This window comes from Fukomys damarensis, unplaced genomic scaffold, assembly GCF_012274545.1.
Source record: "Fukomys damarensis isolate Sample0158 unplaced genomic scaffold, DMR_v1.0_HiC HiC_scaffold_28, whole genome shotgun sequence".
Lineage (NCBI taxonomy): Eukaryota > Metazoa > Chordata > Mammalia > Rodentia > Bathyergidae > Fukomys > Fukomys damarensis.
The window spans coordinates 29,910,503-29,931,847 of NW_022900940.1; the positions used below are offsets into that span (position 1 = coordinate 29,910,503).

Consider the following 21,345-nt stretch of genomic DNA (forward strand, 5'->3'; position numbering starts at 1 on the left):
ACCAGAAAAATAAAAAATAAAGATTTTAATATCAAGGAAAAATTTTTTCAATTTTGAAAAGATCTATATGTTTTTGCATATATTAATATGTTATGTTGATGGAATAGTTGTTGGGTAAACTCCAACAGTTAAATCCTGTGTGTTCCTAGGGCATTGATCTTAGCCCAAATACAAATTAGTAAATGTATCTTAGGAGTCACAAATACGATAGAATGGACTGATGAGTGGAAAAAGATATAAGACATTAAAGAGTAATGCAGCTTACTGAAATTGATCAAAACAGAGGTTAATGGTACAAATGAAAGTGAGATTTGGCTTTATATAAGATTATATCTGATTGGGCTGGGGATTTAGCTCAGTGGTTCTCGCGCCTGCTTTGCAAGCACAAGGACCCAAGTTCGAGCCTCAATACAAAAAAAGATTATATCTGTTTTCTTAAGGCAGTTTCATCAGTGTCAGTGTGAGATACACTTAACATTAGGTGACAAAGCAGGATTACAGTGCAAGCCCTAGAGTATTGCCATTTTACCATCCTTAAATCACATGGATTGCTACATAATACTGCTGAAAAGTAACGGCAAAAGGCTACCCAAGCAGCTGCTACTTGTTAATCCAAAATCGGGAGATCACAAACCAGGCAGAAAGAAGAAATGTTTTAAGGCTATAATGAATCACAACATCAAATGATAAAGCACAGCTCAGGGCAGCCAGCAAACAACTGTTTCTGTGAATGCAATATTCAGAAATGAAGTGATTCCTTTATTGCAAAACCACTGAAAAGAATGATTCCAAAACAACTGCTTGCAAATAAAGAAAATGTACAAAAAATTATTGAAAATCAAAGGATAATAGAAACATCACAAAAAAATTACATTCTTTGTTTAAAGCATGTAACCAACCAGCACTAGACATACGATTTTTCACCATCAAGGTAAAATAATCTTAATCACCCTAAGGCAGAATTTAAAGTTACACTAGATTTTAAGAAATATATACAATGTCCAAATAGCTAGTTTTTTAATATAGAAGTTTTCTCCCCCATATAAAAAAATCTCAGATGAACTGTAGAGTTTATTAATGGTTTCTATGACATAAAATTCAATTGTTAATTAAAAATTATGCTTTCAATTGATGGATACAAAATATTTTTCTGTTCATTTGCTTATGAGTAAATCCTGTCAGTATATTATAATGGTATAGTGTACTTTAGTTAATAGTTTTACAACATAAAAATGATCATCAAACTTGAGGAAATGGGAAAAACTGAGTCAAAGCGGGATCCAGAAGAGAGTATTTCCAGATATAGGTATGCTCTGAAATTTATAAACCAGTTATACCCCTCAATTAAAAAAGATCAGTAATAGGTTCACAGACTGCCCCAAGGATGCTGATTTGACCTACCACGTACCAAAATAATGTCAAATTGCACTACAAGTCATACCGCTTATTAAACAGGAAAATAAATAATGGGATAGAACAGAAAAAGTGATCCATTTGCAACAAAGCTACTGAAAACAATGATTCTAAAACTCCTTGAAAACAGACTAAGGAAACAATAGCTATAACTTGAATGATAACTGGATATAAATATAAAACAACTAATAAGTTTACTAATGAAGACACCTTGTTAGAAGAACCAATCAGAGCAGATGATTCACGAATCCTTAGGTGAATATGTTTAAAATTAAAAAAAAATATGTATGAACAGGTCAGGCACTTTTTGTCCCTTAAAAATGCCTTTTCTCGTCATTGAAGAGGGAAAATTAAAAGCCTTTTTTCTTCTGTTCACCTAAAAAGCCAGTTGACTTCTTCCTTATTTCATACACATATTGGTTCATCTTCTTCCCCATACTTACCATCATTTGCTGGAATTCCATATCTATATTTCCATTCCAGATCTTTCCTCTATGGTTGTTAACCGATACATCCAACTGCCACTTTGATGCCCCAATTTAACACATATTAAATTCAGTATATCCACATCTGAGTGTATCTTATTACACTCCTTAAAAAAAAAGTAGCATTATCTACATATTGCCTGAAATCCTGAATCTCTCATACCCTGTACATATGTAAACCATCAGTTCTCATCCACAATGATGCAATAGCACCCAAACTATTATTCCTACTTTTGTCCCTTCAAATCCATTTAATTTTTAATTTTTTTCTCCTCATTGAGTTTACTGGTTTATTTTAGGTATACAGTACAGTTACATTCATTATTGGGATCTTGTACCTTTACATGACAGATCTTGGTTCTCATTTTTTCCCCTTGTCCTTAACTCTCCCTTCACCCCCTCCTTCCCTCCCCATTTACAAAATTTTATTTCTATTTCTTCATTTTCTCCTATTTGTTTCCTTTCCCTTATTATCTTTCCCCTACCCTTCCCACTTTCCCTACACTTTTAGCCCTCTTCTTCCTATTTCACATGGTCAATTATCTCATTAGGATCTTACGCACTATTACAGTTTATTCACACCAGAGAAACTATTCGGTATTTACACATGTGTGACTTATTTATTTCACTTAGGAGTGTATCCTCAATATGTATCCATTTTCCTATGCCATGTTAATCTTTTCTTAAGTAAAATTTAGGTCTGCCACACAATATTTTAAGTCAAAATATCAACTATCACCCTTTGTTCAGTATAGTCTCCAGAACTTCAAGCCAGTTGAGTGTGACATCTGTGCTTTTTGTTCTATCCTCATAAGTTTTTATGTTAAATGTTTTAATATACTTTTAAAAGAAGAAAAGTAAATAACAATTCAAAAACAAAAGTGAATTCACTTGCAATCAATCTTCTAATAAAAGTTGAGAGCTACTGTAAATGTTTTACTTACATATACATGTACCACTAACAGCTCTCGTAATAATCCTAAGAAACATGGTCCTTGACTTGCTGGTCCCTACAGAGGAAAGGGTGTAACAAGACAGAACACATAACCATTACAGTTTGGGAGGTCAAAACAGCTTAAGTTTCACATGTATGCTTTAGTATATAATACACATCACAGAAGGATTACTCAGTTGAGACACACATAGCTTTGAAAAAAATTCTACAATGAAACTTCTGTATAGTCTAATGAAAGCTGATATATACGTTTACAGTAAACTGTGGTATTTTCACTACTATTTATGTTCACCTTTGAGAATAATTTGCTTACAGACTACATTTTCTTTTAGACATATATAAAAACATTGTGCATCTAATTTTTAAGATGTACATCTTATTTTAAGAAAACTGTGGTTTCCTGTTCTGCTTTTAATACCTCTCAACTGTAATTACAGGCCTTACATTACAGATTAAGAAAACAATACAGGAGTAACTGCATTTAAGATATTAAAAATAAGTGTGAATTAGTTATATATCTAATTGTTGCAGGGACAAACTACATGCAAACCCTATGTTGTGGTTCATATCTGTGTTACTGACAAATGTTTTCGTTGAAAGCAGAACAACTATATATGTATATAAACCTTTGGGAGAGAACTCCCTTTGAAAAAACTAGAAGTTTAATATGAATAGTTCATTTGACAATACACATACACTTAAAAGATATATTTTAAAGCTGCTGAAAACCTGAAATTCTAAGTATCATTAAGATTAAAAAGCAAATAATATTGAGTTCTTACTATATATTTCACATACGGGGTTAAGCATTTTATCTATATCATTTAGTTATCTCAAAAACCTTGCAAAGTTTAAAGTACTTTTCTGGAGGTCACTCAAACAATAAGAAGAACAAGTGAAATTCATACAGAACTACTGGATTCTGGAGCCTGAGCTCTACAACTTTCAGTGCCAGACCCTAAAAACCAACTTTTATCATGCCTCCAATATTCTGTACAGTAGCCAGATCCTAACAAATCATTCTGGCTCTGCCACTGGCTTTGAAACGAAGGATTCTACAAATCCTTCAGATTCTACTCTCCTAAAGATAGAAATTATATTAATTTGTGAAAATGATTTGACCACAATTAGTGTCATTATGAATACTATTAGTAACTACATAAAATTACTAGTATAGTGGGCAAAGTCACTTAGTATACTTTAATGTAGGACGCAGCATACACATAGTTATTTCTGATTCCGTGTGTCTGCTAAATAGGATTATTTTATCACACACTTCAGGTATAAATATTCTGTGGCTCTGCTGATTTCATATAGTGCAGGAGCAGCAAAATCAGGTTTGATTTCCTTTTCCTTTTCCTTTTTCTTGTTACCAGGGATCGAACTCTGGTCCTTGCACTTGCGAAGCAGTTGCCAGAACTACTAAGCTAAATCCCTGGCCCAGGTTTGATTTTCTTGTGGGATGTTAAACTATTCATGATCACAGATGGAACATGGGATCCAAGGCTAGCCAGCTGCATGGTATGTGTGAGTGAAGATAGCAATTAGAGAAAAGTATGACTAACATCCAAATCTAAGAGATGCCCAAGACTGACATTAATAACAATGACTTCAAACACTTAAGTCACTACCTAAATGATGTTTCACTGGACATATAAACCTGGTCTGACAGACATTTTGAGGCTGTGACAGGTTGTCACACTGTCACAAGGCAACAATCTGTTAGTATTCAAGCTTAGCTCTGAAAACTTGTCCCCAACACCTACGACACCCTCTAGCACGAATAAACCTTATATGTCATCATGGACATCTACTGTGCTGGACAGACCATTGTCCTTCTAAATACTGCTCATAAAAAGCTACACCCCAACCTTTATATTTAGACTTTACTTTCCAGTGAGGACTGCTTCCATCTTAACTGAACTAGACTTTAATAATTTCCAAACTAACTATATGGCTAATATACCTCAAATATAGTTACTATCTATGAGATGTGTTCACATCATTCACTTCCCCTTTAAATATTCAAACCTAAAGGCAAAAAAATTCTCTGGCAATAAATCATGTGATTCATAAAAGCACACTTGGTTATCTCTGTGTGGTGAAACACAGAACAAATCTACATAAATTAAATAAACTGACTGTAAGAAAGTCCTTCAAAAGCAGTTCACTTTATCTTGTTTTAAAAGACGAGCATCCCACATACACTGGTAGACAGTACATTCTAAAATTTAATCAATGGAAGAAAATAAAAAACTTGGGTGGCAAACTTGTGGCATGCATGCCGCAGTGGGCACTCAGAGCTGTCTTGGTTGGCACACAAGCCAAGTCGTAAGTTGCCCCAGTATTGCCCCAGCAGCTAAGCATTGGAAAACACACAAAAGCACACTAAATGAGAAGCTTTTATCTTTTAATAAAAAGCTATTTGTATCATTGAAAGCTCTGCTACTGTACTTTCCTTGTAAGAAAAAAGATGCTAATGTAGGAGTTGTTTTTTTCTAAACTAAAACCTCAGCATGCAGGTTTAATTGTGGTAACTAAGTGGGGCTTTGGGTTGTAGTTTGGACACTTGGTCTCTAAAAGGTTTGCCATCACTGTGACAGAGGATATACATGATACAAATATTTAATTTATACAAATGTCTGATATAAACAATCTTTTGAATTAAAATCTTTAAAATTATGTTGCAATTTCTAGGCTATATGAAATTTTTAAAGGCACTCTGTAATTTGTGCCTTATGCACTATATACTCAATCTACAAGTTAGCCGTGACACTTCAGTACAAAAATTGAAAGGCAGGTGCAATTAACAATTGAAGTGAGAGTGAGGTTATCATAGATCTCCACATGTTAACAGTTTAAAAACTTTCGAGAGCCTCTAGAGTATATCCCTAAGCAAATGTCCTAATTAAAGACAGCTGGTACCAATTAATAATACAGAAACACAAAAAAGGAGGGTAACATAATTTATTATCTAGTAATAGTTTGAGAGAAATAGCCCTTAAAACACATTCCTTAAAGCTCAATTTGGTTTCCTAACCAAAAAAGTCTACCTAGCAGAAAAAAAGGGAACTCCCCTACACGTTTATCTATCACATATCAATTACACCTTTATTGAAGTCTAACATATGCTATGTTTTCCAAGACCTCTCACCAGCTAATAAACAAACTGACTAAAGATGGGGGAACTAAATGTTTTTCACCTTTATATTCACTGAAGTACTTGTGCTGAATGGTGAGAACTCAAGAAATATCCGATGAATTTTTTTCATTTTTGGATCAGGAAGTATTCTCATTGTGAATTACTAGTTTATAAACAAATCTCCTGTGAGTTTGGTTAGCACAAATTAATTTTCCAGAGTTTGATTCTCATGGGTCAACTGATAAAAGTAGATTTCAGCAGAATGGTACATACATCAGGAGAACAAAAGGAACAGTTTCTATTAAATTCCTCTAAATCAACTGCACATTTTTCCATTGCTTGTCAGTGAGATTTAAGGACAAGCTAACCCTCTTACTATACTACAATACGAGTTTTTTAATCCTGTAACATCCAAATAGAAATAAGAATGTAGATTTGTTTTTGCCCATTATTGTACAAAAATATAACTCCATTTCTTGAGTGGTTTTTAAGGTATATAAATATACTAAATACAAATGGTCTTTATATAATCTGGAGATTTAAAATTAGAACGAAAAATGGACAAAAATAATTAATTTATTAATCTCTACAGGCAGTAATTCCATCTTCAAAGTTCCAGTAACTCTTTATAGTGTGGTTATATAGTTACCAGGCTGGCATCTTGAGTAAGAAAATACTGATTTGTAACTGGCTCATCACTGACGTTTCATTCCAAAAGTACAGAAATGATCTTAGAGCTAATATTAACAGGTGATAATTAAATTATGAGCTCTGCATGTTCAATGTCCTAGACCAAGACTGTCAGATTTCCCTTGCCTTAAGATGGCTGCTACATAAAATAGCAGCCTCCTCCTTCCCATAATGCTCTGCACCTTAAGATGGCTGCCACATGGAATGGCAGCCTCCTTCCCATAACGCCATGTTAAAACATGGCTTCTCCTACCAAAGGGCAGTTTTCTTCTTCCCAACATGCCCCTCTTCCCACCAAGAAAGCTAACCTGATATTTGCTACCTCCTAGCAACTAGTGATGTAACAAGCCCCTCCTAGTGATGTCACAGGCTCCTCCAATCCTTTAATATTACCTCACTCAACTCCACCCCAGCTCCTGCTAACTCCACCCTGCTACTATAAAAGAAGTTCCTTGTCCCTGCCATGTTGCTTTTCTCTCCTTTGTTCCAAGACAGCCTGGCAGATCCTCCCCATAATTAAGGTATGGTTCTTGTCTGGTCCTGGTTTTCAGCACTTTTTACCTAACAAAGACAAAATCAGGCAATTATCTTTTTTTCTGGATCTGTCTTTTTTTTTTAAAGTTTATTGGTATTACACAATACCTGGGTTACTATACTTCCTAATCACCAATCACCAAAGCAAGCCATTTTTGGAGAAATACTCTGTCTGCTTGGGATAGCAGAAATGCATAGCTCCCCGCAATACAGACTAGAATCTGGGACCTCCTCAATGCCAGCAAAGGTGTTGTTATTTTCACTTTAATGTCCTTAGCACCTAGCAGAATGCCAGGTCGGTGAAGGTGAAACTCAGGGTATCTGCTAGTAGAAAAGAGTCACACAAAACAAAATATGTTCACAGCTTGAAAATGCAGGTAACTGAGGAACTGAGAAGTTGGGCTTTCCTTCTGGTTTATCTCACAATACAGTATTCTTAGTATTTCTGTTTTTACTAGATCTCCCTATTTCCTTCCCATTCCATCAACCTGGTGCTTTACTCAGCAGCTACTCTGGGAAAGGCAGGGTAAAGGACAGTAGTAAATCATTTATTGGAGACGTGCTCAGAGAAGATGGCTTCCATGTGAGGCTGCGAAAGAGAAAGGAGATCTGAGGTTTAGGCATCCCTCTTCATAAACCTGTTCTTCCCCTGCTGCAAAAGATCTTTTAGATAGAAAAAGCTCAGTATTTGCAAGACAAAGGGCCAAAAAAGGGGAGGACTACTACTATGAAGGAGTATTGAGAGAAGGAAGGCTTCTGAGTGATACTGGATGTGGTCTCAAGTCAAAAGAGATTCATAATTTCAACGCAGAGGAAGAAGTGCTTCTGGTGAGATGCGCTTTAGTCCGTGGCCAGCTGCAAGCTTATCAGTCCCAGGCCCTACTATCTACACATATGACCTACAATTAACCTATTCATATGTCTTACATCTTTTAAACAAATATATAATCTTTACAGAAAACAGTATGTGTGTTTCTCTTGTTCCAAACATTTTCACAGGTAATACTTCTATGTTCCCAGAAAAATTCAAGCTAAGTATTGTAGCTTCACATTATCTTTAAATGTGCTTTTATTGTGTGCTTATCTGCAGGACAGTCTTTCCACTGTACAGACCCCCATGGTGCATGCATGATCTTTAAAATGAAGAATCCATCTAAAGAAGTTAAATGAGGGGAAAAAATTCAAAACAGAATACAAATAGCAAGGTTAAATTGAGTGCTGTTAACTCCCTGCTGACACCAACTAATAGTGCAGAAGCAACAGCAGGAAACTGAAACAGAGGTTAGTGTTGGGAAATTTCAGCTCTCGAAAGTCATAGATGAAATGTATTGGTGAGTTTTCTTCCCAGGGTATCACTTTAAAGAACCTTTTAAAGGAAGCAAAGATGATAGATACTAAGTGTATATATAGTAGAAATAAAGAAATAAGAACAGTATCTTATTATGTAGCACCCATCAGAATTAAAGTATTTTCTTCTGTAGTAAAAATGAGATGAGCCAGGGATTTAGTTCAATGGTTCCGCTGCCTACCTGGCAAGCAGAAGGACCCGAGTTCAATCTCCGGTGGGGGGGGGAGGGGGAGGGGGAAGAGAGAGATTAACTAATTGTACTGCCCATCTGAACTGAATCAGCGTTGTCTGAGCATGGAGGATCTACCTGAGGACTGTTGTAAATGGCCATAAAAAGAGAACTAGGAGGAAAGATCTGGGCCTGTTGATTTTCTAGGACAAGCTTGCTGTAGATGGCTTTTCTGATGTGAATTTCGCTGTTTTCATTAGAAGAGGAGCTTGGGGCCTCACTGTCAAGGGAATGACTGCTGTTCTTAGGGGAACTCTGATCTTCACTTATGAGCATCACTTCCTGGTTCCAATGTAGATCCCTCAGCTTGGTGGCACAAATCCTTCGTCGCACTGGGATAGGTTTTCTGGCTTCCACCACTGGCCTTTAGGCCTTCCAGACACAGATCCTAAATATGGTCAAGCACGAGACATTTCTGTGGGCTCTGGGGCACTGGCTGGACTCATGGAGGACAGTGCCTTGGGCTCTAAGCCTTTAGCTGGACTGGTGTGGGACCTTGCTGGAAGCCCAGGCTCTTGGGTGGCTGGATTCTTGGGACCTCTAGTGTGCAGTTAATCTCTCCTGCACCCCCCCTTTGTATTTGACTTTGTGGGTAATTGTCATAAAATAATCCTATAAATTATGTGTCCTGTATTTAAAGTATTCCCCTTGCCAAAACTCTGAGTACAACAAATGCCTTTTAAGAAATATGTCCATTTAATAAGCACTCTGCTGAAAAAAGTTTGCCCTTGCCATGCAAGGTAATTATTATTCATTCTGTAGTTATTTTTAATTCATCTCCAATTTCACAGAAGACACCCCACGTATTTTAAAACTTTAGACTTGCTGAACTGGTCTCCCCATATCAGTCCAGAGCAATTCTATTTTTTAGTCTTAGTCCCTCATATTCTGTCAAATGAAAATATGTATCATCTCTAGGCACTGAGATCCCTTAGGATTCACTAAATGATAACTGGCTTTTTAGAAGAAAATAATTTATAAACTGAGCTTCTGATGGGAAGGAAAAAAGTACTTAGGTAACAAAAAACATTTCAATTTCCTGTTTCTCAGAAACAAATGATAAGCACACAAACCTTTCACTGCCTAAGCAAGGTGTGCTAATGACTTGGTATTTAACTATCCTGGTACCCTATTCATTCTGACCCATGGAAGAATTATACTTTCTTATTTCTCCTAGCAGTTAAGCAAGACCAAGTAGCTATTTCTGGCCAGGGGGATTTGGGCCAGATCAAAGCACTTAACTGCCAAAATGAGACACTCTATTTGTCTTCCTACTTGCCATAGCAATCCTGATGCATAAAAATCAAAGCAGCCTGAATCACCAAATTACCAAGATGGAAGTCTCCACCCAAGAGAATTGCTCAAATACACTGCCTATTGATTTGGTGAGAAGTAAACTTCTGTTGCGTTGAATAACTGAAATCTTGTTTGTTTTACAGTGTAATTTAGTCTATTTTGATTAATAACAGAGACTTAATGTTTCTGTTGCTCCATCTAATTACTAGAAGGTTTTCTCAAAGGATAAAATAGTATCAGTTCAAAATTTTACAAAGTAAAGGAGACTGGGCCAGGGATTTGGCTCAGTGGTTCCATTGCCTGCTTCACAAGTGCAAAGGCCTGAGTTCGACCCTGGTAAAAAAAAAAAAAAAAAAAAAAAAAAAAAAAAAAAGTGAAGGACACCAATGAGGAGTAGAGAAAAACTTTTTGGGGATATTCAAACTTGAGGAGTGAAGTCAAGGAAAACAGAACAAAACTAAATTCTGGAGAGGAGTTTCCTAGATGTTCTAGGAAATACATGAAGAATGTCTCTGTAGCTGGAATGAGAATGTATGAAGACAAGCTGATATCAGGAATAAGATTTAGTCCTAATATCACAGAAGTCTTTCAGTGATCCAAACAGTGTCTAACTGCAGTTTTAGTCTGCTCAACTCTGGTATTACTTTTTTTTTTGGTTTTTGAATTTTGTTTTATTTTGCAGTACTGACAACTGAACCCAGGGCCTCCACACTGAGTTACATGCTCAACCTTTTTTCACTTTTTGTCTTGAGGCAGGGTCTAAAGTTACTAAATCATTCAGACTGACATGAATTTATGAACCTTTTGCCTCACCCTTCCAGATTGCTGGGATTACAGACTTGCTCAATCACATCCAAAAAGGATTAGTTTTTGAACTAGTATGAAATATTTCTAACTGCTACATCACTACAATTTCCTTACCAATGACTTTCTTGCCCTATAGCTCTATAGTTTCCAGACTGGCTCAAACACTCAATCATGATCATCTCAATATACAAGGTATGTAACTGACTTCCTGCTTTTCCCTAGTCTTGAGGACTGTTCAGAGACTTACCTGCTTGACTGCCAAACCAAGACCCCTGACAGTGCACCCCACTGTTTATTTTCAAACGCTGCCTCTTATTCAAATGTCACACCCATCATATTTATACTTCCAACTTTACTTTTCATTTTTTAATCAATACATGTTTTCAATACCTAATAACTACATTCACTGTGGGGAGTTAGCACATGTATATAAATGTGCCTTAATTCCTTCTTTTACCCCTTCCTCTCTTCCCCTTCCTCCATCTCTTGGATTCAGTTAATAGCTCAGACCCCTCTATGTAAAACAAAAACTTTAGGAGATGTTAGTATATCTAATATTAAAATTCAGAAAGTCTGGATCATCTGCAAAAAAGGCATGATTTTTCTTTTTTCCCCTAGTACGGGGATTAAACCCAGGGCATCATACCTCCTAGGCAAGTACTTCATAACAGAAACATATACCCAGCAACTTCCATTTTTCATTTTGAGACAGGGTCTCACTAAGTGGAACCGATTGACCTTGAATTTGCAAATCTCCTGCTTCAGCTTCCTGAGGAGCTGGGATTATAAGTGTGGGCAACCACACCAGGCTTCATTTTTTAAAAATGTAGTTATAGGAGGGTATTACATACTGCCTATGCTGCTTCATATGGTCAAGAATAGACAGGAATGACAGCGTATTATTTATCCTTCAAGAGCACTACTACAGAAAAAAGAGAAATTACAGTATTATTCATGAAATGGAAATTTTAAAAACATTTTAACTATGTATATTGCATATATTTATTTAGTTATACCTTATGATCACATTCATCATGGAGTATGTTTACATTTACATGATCTCTCTCTCTTTTTTTTTTTTTTTTGAACCGGGGATTGAACTTGGGTCCTTGCAAGGCAGGCAGTGGAACCACTGAGCTAAATCCCCAGCCCAATATATCTTGATTTTTATTTTTTCCCATCTTCCTACCCTCCCTTCAAGACCCCCATCCCCTATATATAAAAGCTTTGTTTCCATTTTTTCCTTCTTACATGCAATGGAAGTTTTATAAGTCAGAGATTTTACTATCTATGGAGACTGGTATAGTAACTATTATAAGCTGAAGTTTTCCAGAATATGTATAAATTGGCCAGTCACAACCTAAGGTGTAGAAAAAGAAAAGTAACTTTATTTTCTAATCTGAACTCTTTCCAGTTATAAGCTGCTATTCATTTTTAAATGGTAGTTCTTGTCATTTAAAGAACTACTTTAGAATCAATACGTGTTGTCACAAATCTGTAATCCCAGCATCCTGGGAGGCTGAGGTAGAAAGAACACAAATTCAAGCCCAGACTGGGGAATTTGGTGATCTAGAAAGACACTGTTTCAAAAAAATATGAAGTATAAAATTGGCTGGGGATGTAGCTCAGTACAAAGACCCTGAGTTCAATCCCCAATACTACTAAAATAAATACCTAGCTATTTTATTATCTTATTTAAAACACTTTGTTTGGGCTAGTTAGTTAGCCTTTTTAAAACTGTTTGCCCTTCTCTATGGTCATTACCTTGCTTTTTACCTACTTAGTACTTGGGTGCAGGAGGAATCATGGCTCCTTTTACTGTTCCTCCACTGAGGCTCTCATGGGCTTAGCTTCCAGGCATCGGCTATCTCCTCTCTTTATCTACCTAGTCAGTAAGCATAGCTGTGCCTGGGTAGTTACTTAAGTGTGTAATCCTTCTAAGAAATCTGTACTCAGCTACCTCCTCCTCCCTCTTGAAACCATATCAATGTTACTCATGCTTTCCACTCAGCACTTTTGAACTCTTGAGGGGGAACCTCATAGCTCTCAGTTGCAAGGTGGTAGGATGGCACACATACCTGCAGTGTTAGCTGCTGTGGGGGGAGTACCTGAACCCAAATATTATAGACCAGCCTGGGAACCTTAGTGAGAACCATATCAAACAGACAAAACCTCTTGTTGAATACTATGCATTAGCCTAGGATACATGGAACTCTCTGAAAACTTGCCCTTGGCCACCTACCTCAGTATAATACATTACTACTGTGTCAAGATGGACATGCCCCAAATAGGACTGAAAGGCTTCTAAGCTTATACACTATGTCCAGAAAAACCAAGCATGAAATTAAAGTTTTAGAGATTACTCTATGACTATTCTGAGGATCTATTTTCATTTACTTCTAGTACAAAAGCCAGCAAAACTGAAGAAAACTGTTTCTTCTTGGGACTCAGGAACAAAGCTCATCCTAGCTTTATCCACCCTGGATTTCTCTACACATGTCAATCTTCCTAGACCTGAAAGGGACTGTCTTTTCCAAGGTTATTCTGAATTATTCTATGATTATTATATAATTAATCCTCCAAATATGTTGTTGTGCACAAACCTAGATTTAGAAATTCTCAAAAAACCTAACCACTGAAAAGCCTAGCTATTGCCTAGCTTTGAACCTACTGAAAAAGAGCTTACTCTCAAACTCAAAATTAAGCTTCCGACTTCTAGGTGGCATACCTAGCAATAAATTTCCACCTTATGAGGTGTTCTTAAAGGCAGAAGGAAAAGACTGCGGGTGAAAGTAGAAGGTAGGACAGAAGTAAAGACAGGAAAGTATCAAGAATAAAAAAGAAAAAGGCACTAGGTAACACTCAACAAGCTACTCTACTACCCCCTAATAGTAAAAGGCCATCGGAGAATGAAATTTTTTAATACTGTTATCCTAGTAGCAATACAATACTCACTGGTGGAGGCAGCCATTAGCTCTTCTCCTTCAGAAAGTAGATTAAATGAGAGGTCTTCAGGTATGAACCCAGTTTTCAAAATACAATAAGCAGTTAACAACCCATTTGTTCCGTAGGTGGTCATGACTCTGATGAGTACAAAAGCAAAAGAAATACGCTGTATTTTTCTAGTGTTATGAATAAATTATTGACATTTTAGTAATGTTAAAGAAAACACCTAGTCCAATTTAGAAAACATACAAGAACATCTGACTAGTTAATATGCAATGTATTACACAGCCTTAGGATGCTTTCATAAGTATGAACACTTATCAGTCAAAATTACACCTAGTACCATATCTCAACAAACACACTGTCTACTGGCCTTTGATAACTAAATACAACTCTGATGGGGAAAATGTCACTGTTCAACCTTTGTGTCATAAATGGATGACAGTACCTGAAAGCAAAATCTGGACCTAAAAGGTTGGTTATTGATGAAAACTACTAAACTTTTACTGTTGTAGGATATTAGTAACTAAAGGCATTTAAAGTAGGATAAATTTTCATAAAGCTGAGTATTTTATTGTAGTTAAATAAAGAACATTATTTTTCTGTGTTCTGCAAAGATTTAACTTTTGCTGAAACTCAACAGTCTGTGTGTTTTTCTTTCATTATTAATTATCAGATTTAAAAGAAACTACTGAAAGAAACTGCTTTTTAAGGAAAGGGAAACCCAGACTTGGGAAGGCTTAAAAGTAGCAAGGGAGCAGAATACAGTCCAACAGAACAACATAACTATCCATCACAGAACTGCTGTTATAGCACTATAATCAATTAGATCAGCAACAGCTGAGACTATTACAGTAGCTGCTGCACACTACTGTTGGTGAAATGTTTTTCTTCTTCCTCTTGAGTCTAGTGTCAATTATCACTTTCTAATCCAAGCAGTACCTGAGGCTCCGCTAACCTTAAAGAAGTGAAAAGAACAAAAATTTTTTAGTAAATTATTGTTTGTATATTAATCAAATATACAGCAGCAATTTCTCAAAACAGAATTGTGGAGGATATTTTTAAAGATAATTTAAATGTTTAGCAGGACAAACAAAACAATGTATCTACTTAGTGCCTTCTGATTCTGATATCCGGAATTTTGCAATTTCTTATTCTTCTTGCACCATTTTTCTTCTATGACTATTAAATTTGTAATTAGTGCTAGAGATGGCATTCAATACCTTTTTAGGGATATAATACTTTAAATTTTGTAGTTTTTATTGCAATTGAAGCTTTAAGGAATGTTTAATCACATTGTTTTAAGCCATTTACAGCAGCACAAAACAAAATAACAAACACAAAACAATATTGTATTAATTCATTATATTGAGAACCGCTACACTCTGTAAAATACTATCATTAATCTGTACTAAATTGTAATGACCAATAAGGGTTTAATATCAGCTGTTCAGAAAAGGAACAACGCACAGTCACCAAGATTGTATGAGCCTAACTGCTCCCAGAGTATAGTATTTAATTTTCTCTTTGCTATGACTACAGTTATACTCAGTTTATCAAGTTCAGGTGCAATTCTAAGTGAACTTTTAGCCAGGTGATCTTCAAATTCAAAGTCATTTAGTTAGTTAATCCTTAAGAGATAGAACTGGACCTGTACCAAGTACAGCTGTATGGACAATCGCCTGTTCAAGGGCAGAACTTCTTTCCTTCCCTATAAGGATCTCATGAAGATGTGGTTTGCATCATTTAAGACGGCAAACTTGGGAGCGCAAGGTCCTGAGTTGGATTCCTGGTACCAAAAAAAAAAAGCAAACTTGCCAGGTACTGGGGGAGTCTACAGCTGAATTCAAAGCAGTGTAATACATTACATATGCAACATTTCTTTCCTCACAATCTTAATCATCATCTTGTTCTTAAAAAACTTTTCTCACATTTTCTTTCATTCATCAAATGTTTACTTACTGTCCACTTACGTATTCGGTACACAAAATGTAACATTACAATACAACCCCTTAATTCCTAACATAAAAAGTGTTTCTCTCAACACCCTTCCTCCCCTCCTAACATAACCAAACTTGTTTCAAATTCAAAATTTCTACTGTCAACAATAAACCATATAAAACACCTAAGGTTTAGGCAGAAGTCAACAAATGTTTGTTCTTTTTTGCATCCACTACTATTATTAGATTTGTTATACTGAACTACATATACATAGCTGTTTGGTTTTTAAAGTCTTTTGTGATTCAGGTATTAGTGTCCTCATAATATTTACATCATCTTATTAATTCCTTTGAGAATTAGGATAAAATAGAATTTTTATAAAGAGGAAAAATTGATCATATGTCTATGCAAATACTTTGATCAATGACTACACTATTAAAATCATTAGGACATTTAAAAAATAAGGAAGGAAAAAGTGAAAGGAAAGGAAAAGGGAAAAGACTGCACTTTATAATTCAGCACATAAAGAAGAGTGGCTGAGAGAGACACAGTGTTAAGATGCTACCTTCAATTTCTGTCACAGCTGTCCACTGGTTAAGATGTTTAAAAATGGGCCAGGCATGGTGGTACATCATGCTGCACTCAGGACCCTGATGGAGGATGCTAGTGAGTTCAAAACTAAGCTAAACTACATAGCAAGACCTTATCACAAACCAACCAACCAACCAATCAATAAGACACTTAAATGAAGACCTCATACCTAAGGTATAAGGTACCTATGGTTAAATGTTTAGCTTATGCTCTTTAAGATCTAAAGTAATGCATGAGTACCTATGCTTAAATGTTTAGCTTATGGTCTTGAAGATCTAAAGCAAATGCATAATATAGAAAAGTACATATTGTAGCTAAACCACCAGAGTATGAAAGTCCAAAATAAAACCTACAATAACTCCCAATAAAAATCTCAACAGTGAGACGCGCTTTGAGTAAATTACCTAGTATGCTTTAGTTTACTCATTCATAAAATGTGGATAAGGTTAGTACCTAAGACTATAAACATTAAATGAGTTCACAGGCATCAATCACTTAAAAGTAGTAACTGGAACATAAAAAGTGTTCTATAAAAGGCATCAACTAATATCACCACCAAAAAGATCAGACTCTTATCCAGTTATGGTCTGTAGTTCTATAGCCCTACTTCCAATATTTAATGCTTTAGTCAGATGGAAAATGGAATTTTAGGCTATTGGAAAGACTTACAACCTTACAATAGAAGGCCTCTGCCTCTGTGAGCACACACTTTTTGGAAATAGTCTCAAAAGTAACATTCATCATGTAGGTGGGTAAAGATAATCTTATCTAGTCAACTGTATAGTCAGGCAGATTTTTAAGGAAGTTAAAACTCTCCCTCCTAGTGTTGATACTTCATTCTTCATTTCCATTGTGTGTGTGTGTGTGTGTGTGCGTGCGTGCATGTGCATGTGTGTATGGGGGTGTCAGTGAAAGAAAAAGGGATACAAATAGAAATATAGGAAATGAGGAAAGAGAATAGAAAGGGGAAACTGCAAGGCCTGGATAGAAGGAAAGGAAATGGTTCATACATCTGTCCTAAAGACTGTACTTAACATAACTAACCTTTCACATGTTTCTGGCTCTCAGTAATTAAAGAGGATTAACAAACACATTCATTGCTCCTACCACTCAATCTTCTTTATTTTTTTAAACTTATTTACAGGCTACAAAAGGAAAGTTACTTTCTTTTTTTTTTTTGAGACAGGATCTCTCACTATGTAGTTTGAGACTGACCTGGAACTCACTATGTAGCCCAGGCTGGTATCAAACTCACAGGATCCACCTACCTCAGCCTCCCAAGTGCTGGGATTACAGGCGTGCGCCACCATGTCTGGTGGAAAGTTATTTCCAATGCACGCCAATAAGGGTTTCTACAGCCAGCAAGAGATTTCCTTCTATTTTTTTAAAACAATTACTACCATGTACCCAACCAGCATCTTTCTCTCAAAAACACATTATTTGTTATTGGTCTTTTTAGAAGTTTTTTGTTTAACTTGATAAAACATGTATTTTAGCATAAATATATTTTTATTTTAAGAAGGACCAGGTGTGACTGTGTGCTTCATAATGGCAACCTGGCCTGGGATTTAGCTCAGTGGTTCCACTGCCTGCCTCCCAAGTGCAAGGACCCAAGTATGATCCCTGATAAAAAAAAAAAAAAAAAAAAAAAAAAGAGGGAGGGTACATAATGGCAACCTGTAATTACTTTTATAATTGTCAGCTATTCAGATTTCATAGTTTTTTTTTTTTTTGGTACCAAGGATTGAACTGCACTTGCAAGGCAGGCAGCAAAACCACAGAGCTAAATCCCTAGCCCCATAGCTTTTTAAAAAGCATGACAGGTATTAACAATTAGTTCACAAGAAGAAAATATGGTAAACAGGAGACACAATTATTTTACTTCACTTGCCCAACACCAGCTTAAACTTTATATTTTAGTTTTTAAAAACTGTAAATAAACATCAACAATTGTGCATTCTGAAAACCTGATTACCAGACAAAAGTAAAACATTTTAAGGAGAAATGGATTTTCAAAATTCAGCATGTGAGTAGCAGGGGAAAATCTGGAGCCTGAGAGACCTAGTCTAAAGTCACTACCAATATATGTTAACTACTTGGTCCTGACAAACAGGTTCAAAACTTTAAACTTATCCATGTGGAACTGAAAATTCACAGTGTTATCAAATATTTAGAGATTTTAAATGTTTCCCGCTTTTCATCTTAATTTCTTTATTTCAGTGTTTTCACTAAAAATTAAAAACAAACAAAACAACATAATCACCTTGAGTTGTTTATCATTTTAAATCAGGTTAAAATTAAACCACTTCAGGAAGCACAATTAAGAATGTGTTTTAGAGCTGGGGATTTAGCTCAGTGGTTCCGCCACCTGCCTGACAAGTACAAGGCCCGAGTTCCATTCCCCGGTACCCCCCAAAGAAAGATTTTTTGTTGTTTGTGTTTTGGGTATCAGGGATCGAACTCTGGGCCCTTGCACTTGTGAGGCAGGCAGCGGAACCACTGAGCCAAATCCCTGGTCCAAAAAAGAATGTAGCTCAGTGGTTCTGCCACCTGCCTCGCAAGCACAAGGACCTGAGTTCAATACCTGGTACCCCCAAAAAAATGTATTTTAAAGATACATGCCGTTAATACTAAAAATACATTTGCTTCATATTTAAGACAAGGGGAAAAACTGAAAGAATCTCAAAGGGGTAAATATTCAGGGATTGTAATTATAACTAAAAAATAAAATAATTATAGTCAAACTTAACCAAACCAACTCTATCATCCTCTCCCTCATTAAACTGAAGAAAACATCTAAATCAGAGACTTGGAGTTTTTGTAATTTTAAATTCTAAAATAATTTCATACTTCTAAAAACCTACACATCGGTTCAGTATAAAGTGTTCTAACAAAGAATTCCCATATGCTCTTCACCCAGCTTCCTCAAACGTCAACATCATATATAACCAGCACAACTATTATAGGAAATTAACACTGATATTATTCTATTAACTAATCTACAGACCTTATTTAAGCTTTTTAAAAATTGTCCTACTAATGTCTTTTGGCTTAGAGTTCCACTCAAAATCCCACATCACACTTCCTTATCAAGTCTTGGTTTCCTTTAATCTGGCATGCTTCCTCAATTCATTTTTCAGAACCTTGACACTCTTAAGAATACTCAGCAGTGGAGCGGAACCACGAGGCGCCCAGGATATGAGGGAGGTAAGCACCGGCCGGGGAGACCAGGCTCCGTGGCTGCCTGCCTGGCAGGCCAGGCTGGGAGTGGATAAAATTGCTGATACAATTGCCCTCTATAAATTCCTGTCAGCGCCTTGGGACTTGGAAAGAAAATGCCTGGTTTCATATCTAGTGAAAGTAACGGACTCTCAAGGGGTAGTCCATCTAAGAAAAACAGACTTTGAAGTTTTTCCAGAAAAAGGAAACTATGCGAGCCTTAGATTTTACACTCTCAAGAAAACGAAGAAAAAGCTTGTGAATACGGAGGACCAGAAATTGACCAGGTTGTTCCCAAAGCACAGTCCTCACCTATAAACTGTGAGAAGAGAGAAAACTTGCTGCCGTTTGTGGGACTGAATAATCTTGGCAATACTTGTTATCTTAATAGTATACTTCAGGTATTATATTTTTGATCTGGTTTTATTTGTTTATTTTTTTGTCCTGGTTTTAAATCTGGAGTGAAGCACTTATTTAATATGATTTCAAAGAAGAAAGAGGTGCTAAAGGATGAAGCCAATCAGAAAGACAAGGCAAAATGCAAAGAAGATTCTTTGGCAAGTTATGAACTTATATGCAGTTTATAGTCCTCAACCATTTCAGTGGAACAGTTTCAAGCTAGTTTCTTCCTAAATCCAGAGAAATACACCGAAGAGCTTGCTACTCAGCCGAGATGACTGCTTAACACACTCAAATGCAGAGCAAACTGGTTTTGAACTAGTGGAAAAATTATTTCAAGGTCAGCTGGTATTAAGGGCTCCTTGCTTGGAATGTGAAAGTTTAACAGAAAGAGATTTCCTGGACATCAGTGTATCAGTACAAGAAGATGAGATTTCCAAAGTAGAGGAGAATTCTGAAATTTCTCCAGCCAAAAACAGAAATGAAGACCCTGAGATGGGCAATTTCACAGTTTGCTTCGGTGGAGAGGATTGCTGGAGAAGATAAATATTTCTGTGAAAATTGTCGTCATTACACTGAAGCTGAACAAAGTTTTCTGTTTGACAAAATGCCTGAAGTTATAACCATTCATTTGAATTGCTTTGCTGCTAGCAGCTTGGAGTTTCTTAAGGCAGCAGACTTTCCAAGATCAACACTCCCTTACTGACACCTCTTAAGTTGTCACTAGAAGAATGGAGCACAAGGCCAACCAATGACAGCTGCGGCTTATTTGCAGTTGTAATGCACAGTGGCATTACAATTAGCAGTGGGCATTATGCTGCTTCTGTTAAAGTCACCGATCTCAACAGCTTAGAACTGGACAAGGAGAATTTTGTGGTTGACCAGACGTGTGAAGTGGGTAAAGCAGATCCACTGAATGAGAAGGAAGCAAGGGGTGCAGCTGAAAATTATGACAATGAAGAAGTGTCCATGAGAGTTGGGGAAAATACACAGCCAAGTAAAGTTTTCAACAAAAAAAAAATGTAGAAGCTATTGGACTTCTTGGAGGACAAAAGAGCAAAGCATATTATGAGCTCTACAACAAAGCATCTGATCCTGACAAGGCTGCCAGCCAGTACAGCATTTGCTGAAAGTAGAAGTTCTGAGACTAACAGTACTAAATGGGATCCGCAAAGTGGATAGAAACAAGGAATCCAGCGACCAAACAGGTATTTACATGAGTGATTTGAGAACAAAATTTCCTATGTAGTGCAGAGTTTAAAGGAGTATGAGGGAAAGTGGCTGCTTTTCGATGATTCTGAAGTGAAAGTTACTGAGGAAAACGACTTCTTGAATTCTCTTTCCCCTTCT

General features: G+C 36.3%; 1 protein-coding gene and 1 long non-coding RNA gene across 4 annotated transcripts in view; one reads left to right on the top strand and one right to left on the bottom strand.

The window, feature by feature from the left end:
• The window catches only part of Ube2e2 (ubiquitin conjugating enzyme E2 E2), a 265,295-nt gene that overhangs the window by 153,478 nt on the left and 90,472 nt on the right, over positions 1 to 21,345 (bottom strand). Inside the window, exon 1 of one of the 3 annotated variants that reach the window (XM_019209961.2) lies at positions 2,843 to 2,865. The exons of 1 other annotated variant lie outside the window; for it this stretch is intronic. In XM_019209961.2, the coding sequence (XP_019065506.1) occupies positions 2,843 to 2,850 (8 nt within the window). In that variant the 5' untranslated portion in view covers positions 2,851 to 2,865. Of the gene's footprint in view, positions 1 to 2,842; positions 2,866 to 13,854; positions 13,983 to 21,345 lie in introns of those variants that run through there. One more of the 3 variants, XM_010640143.3, reaches the window with a different exon arrangement.
• Positions 6,770 to 20,004, top strand: LOC109118559. The gene is made up of 5 exons (XR_002025915.2): positions 6,770 to 7,206; positions 8,310 to 8,500; positions 10,081 to 10,181; positions 13,303 to 13,437; positions 19,518 to 20,004. It is a non-coding gene; the product is annotated as an uncharacterized LOC109118559 (long non-coding RNA).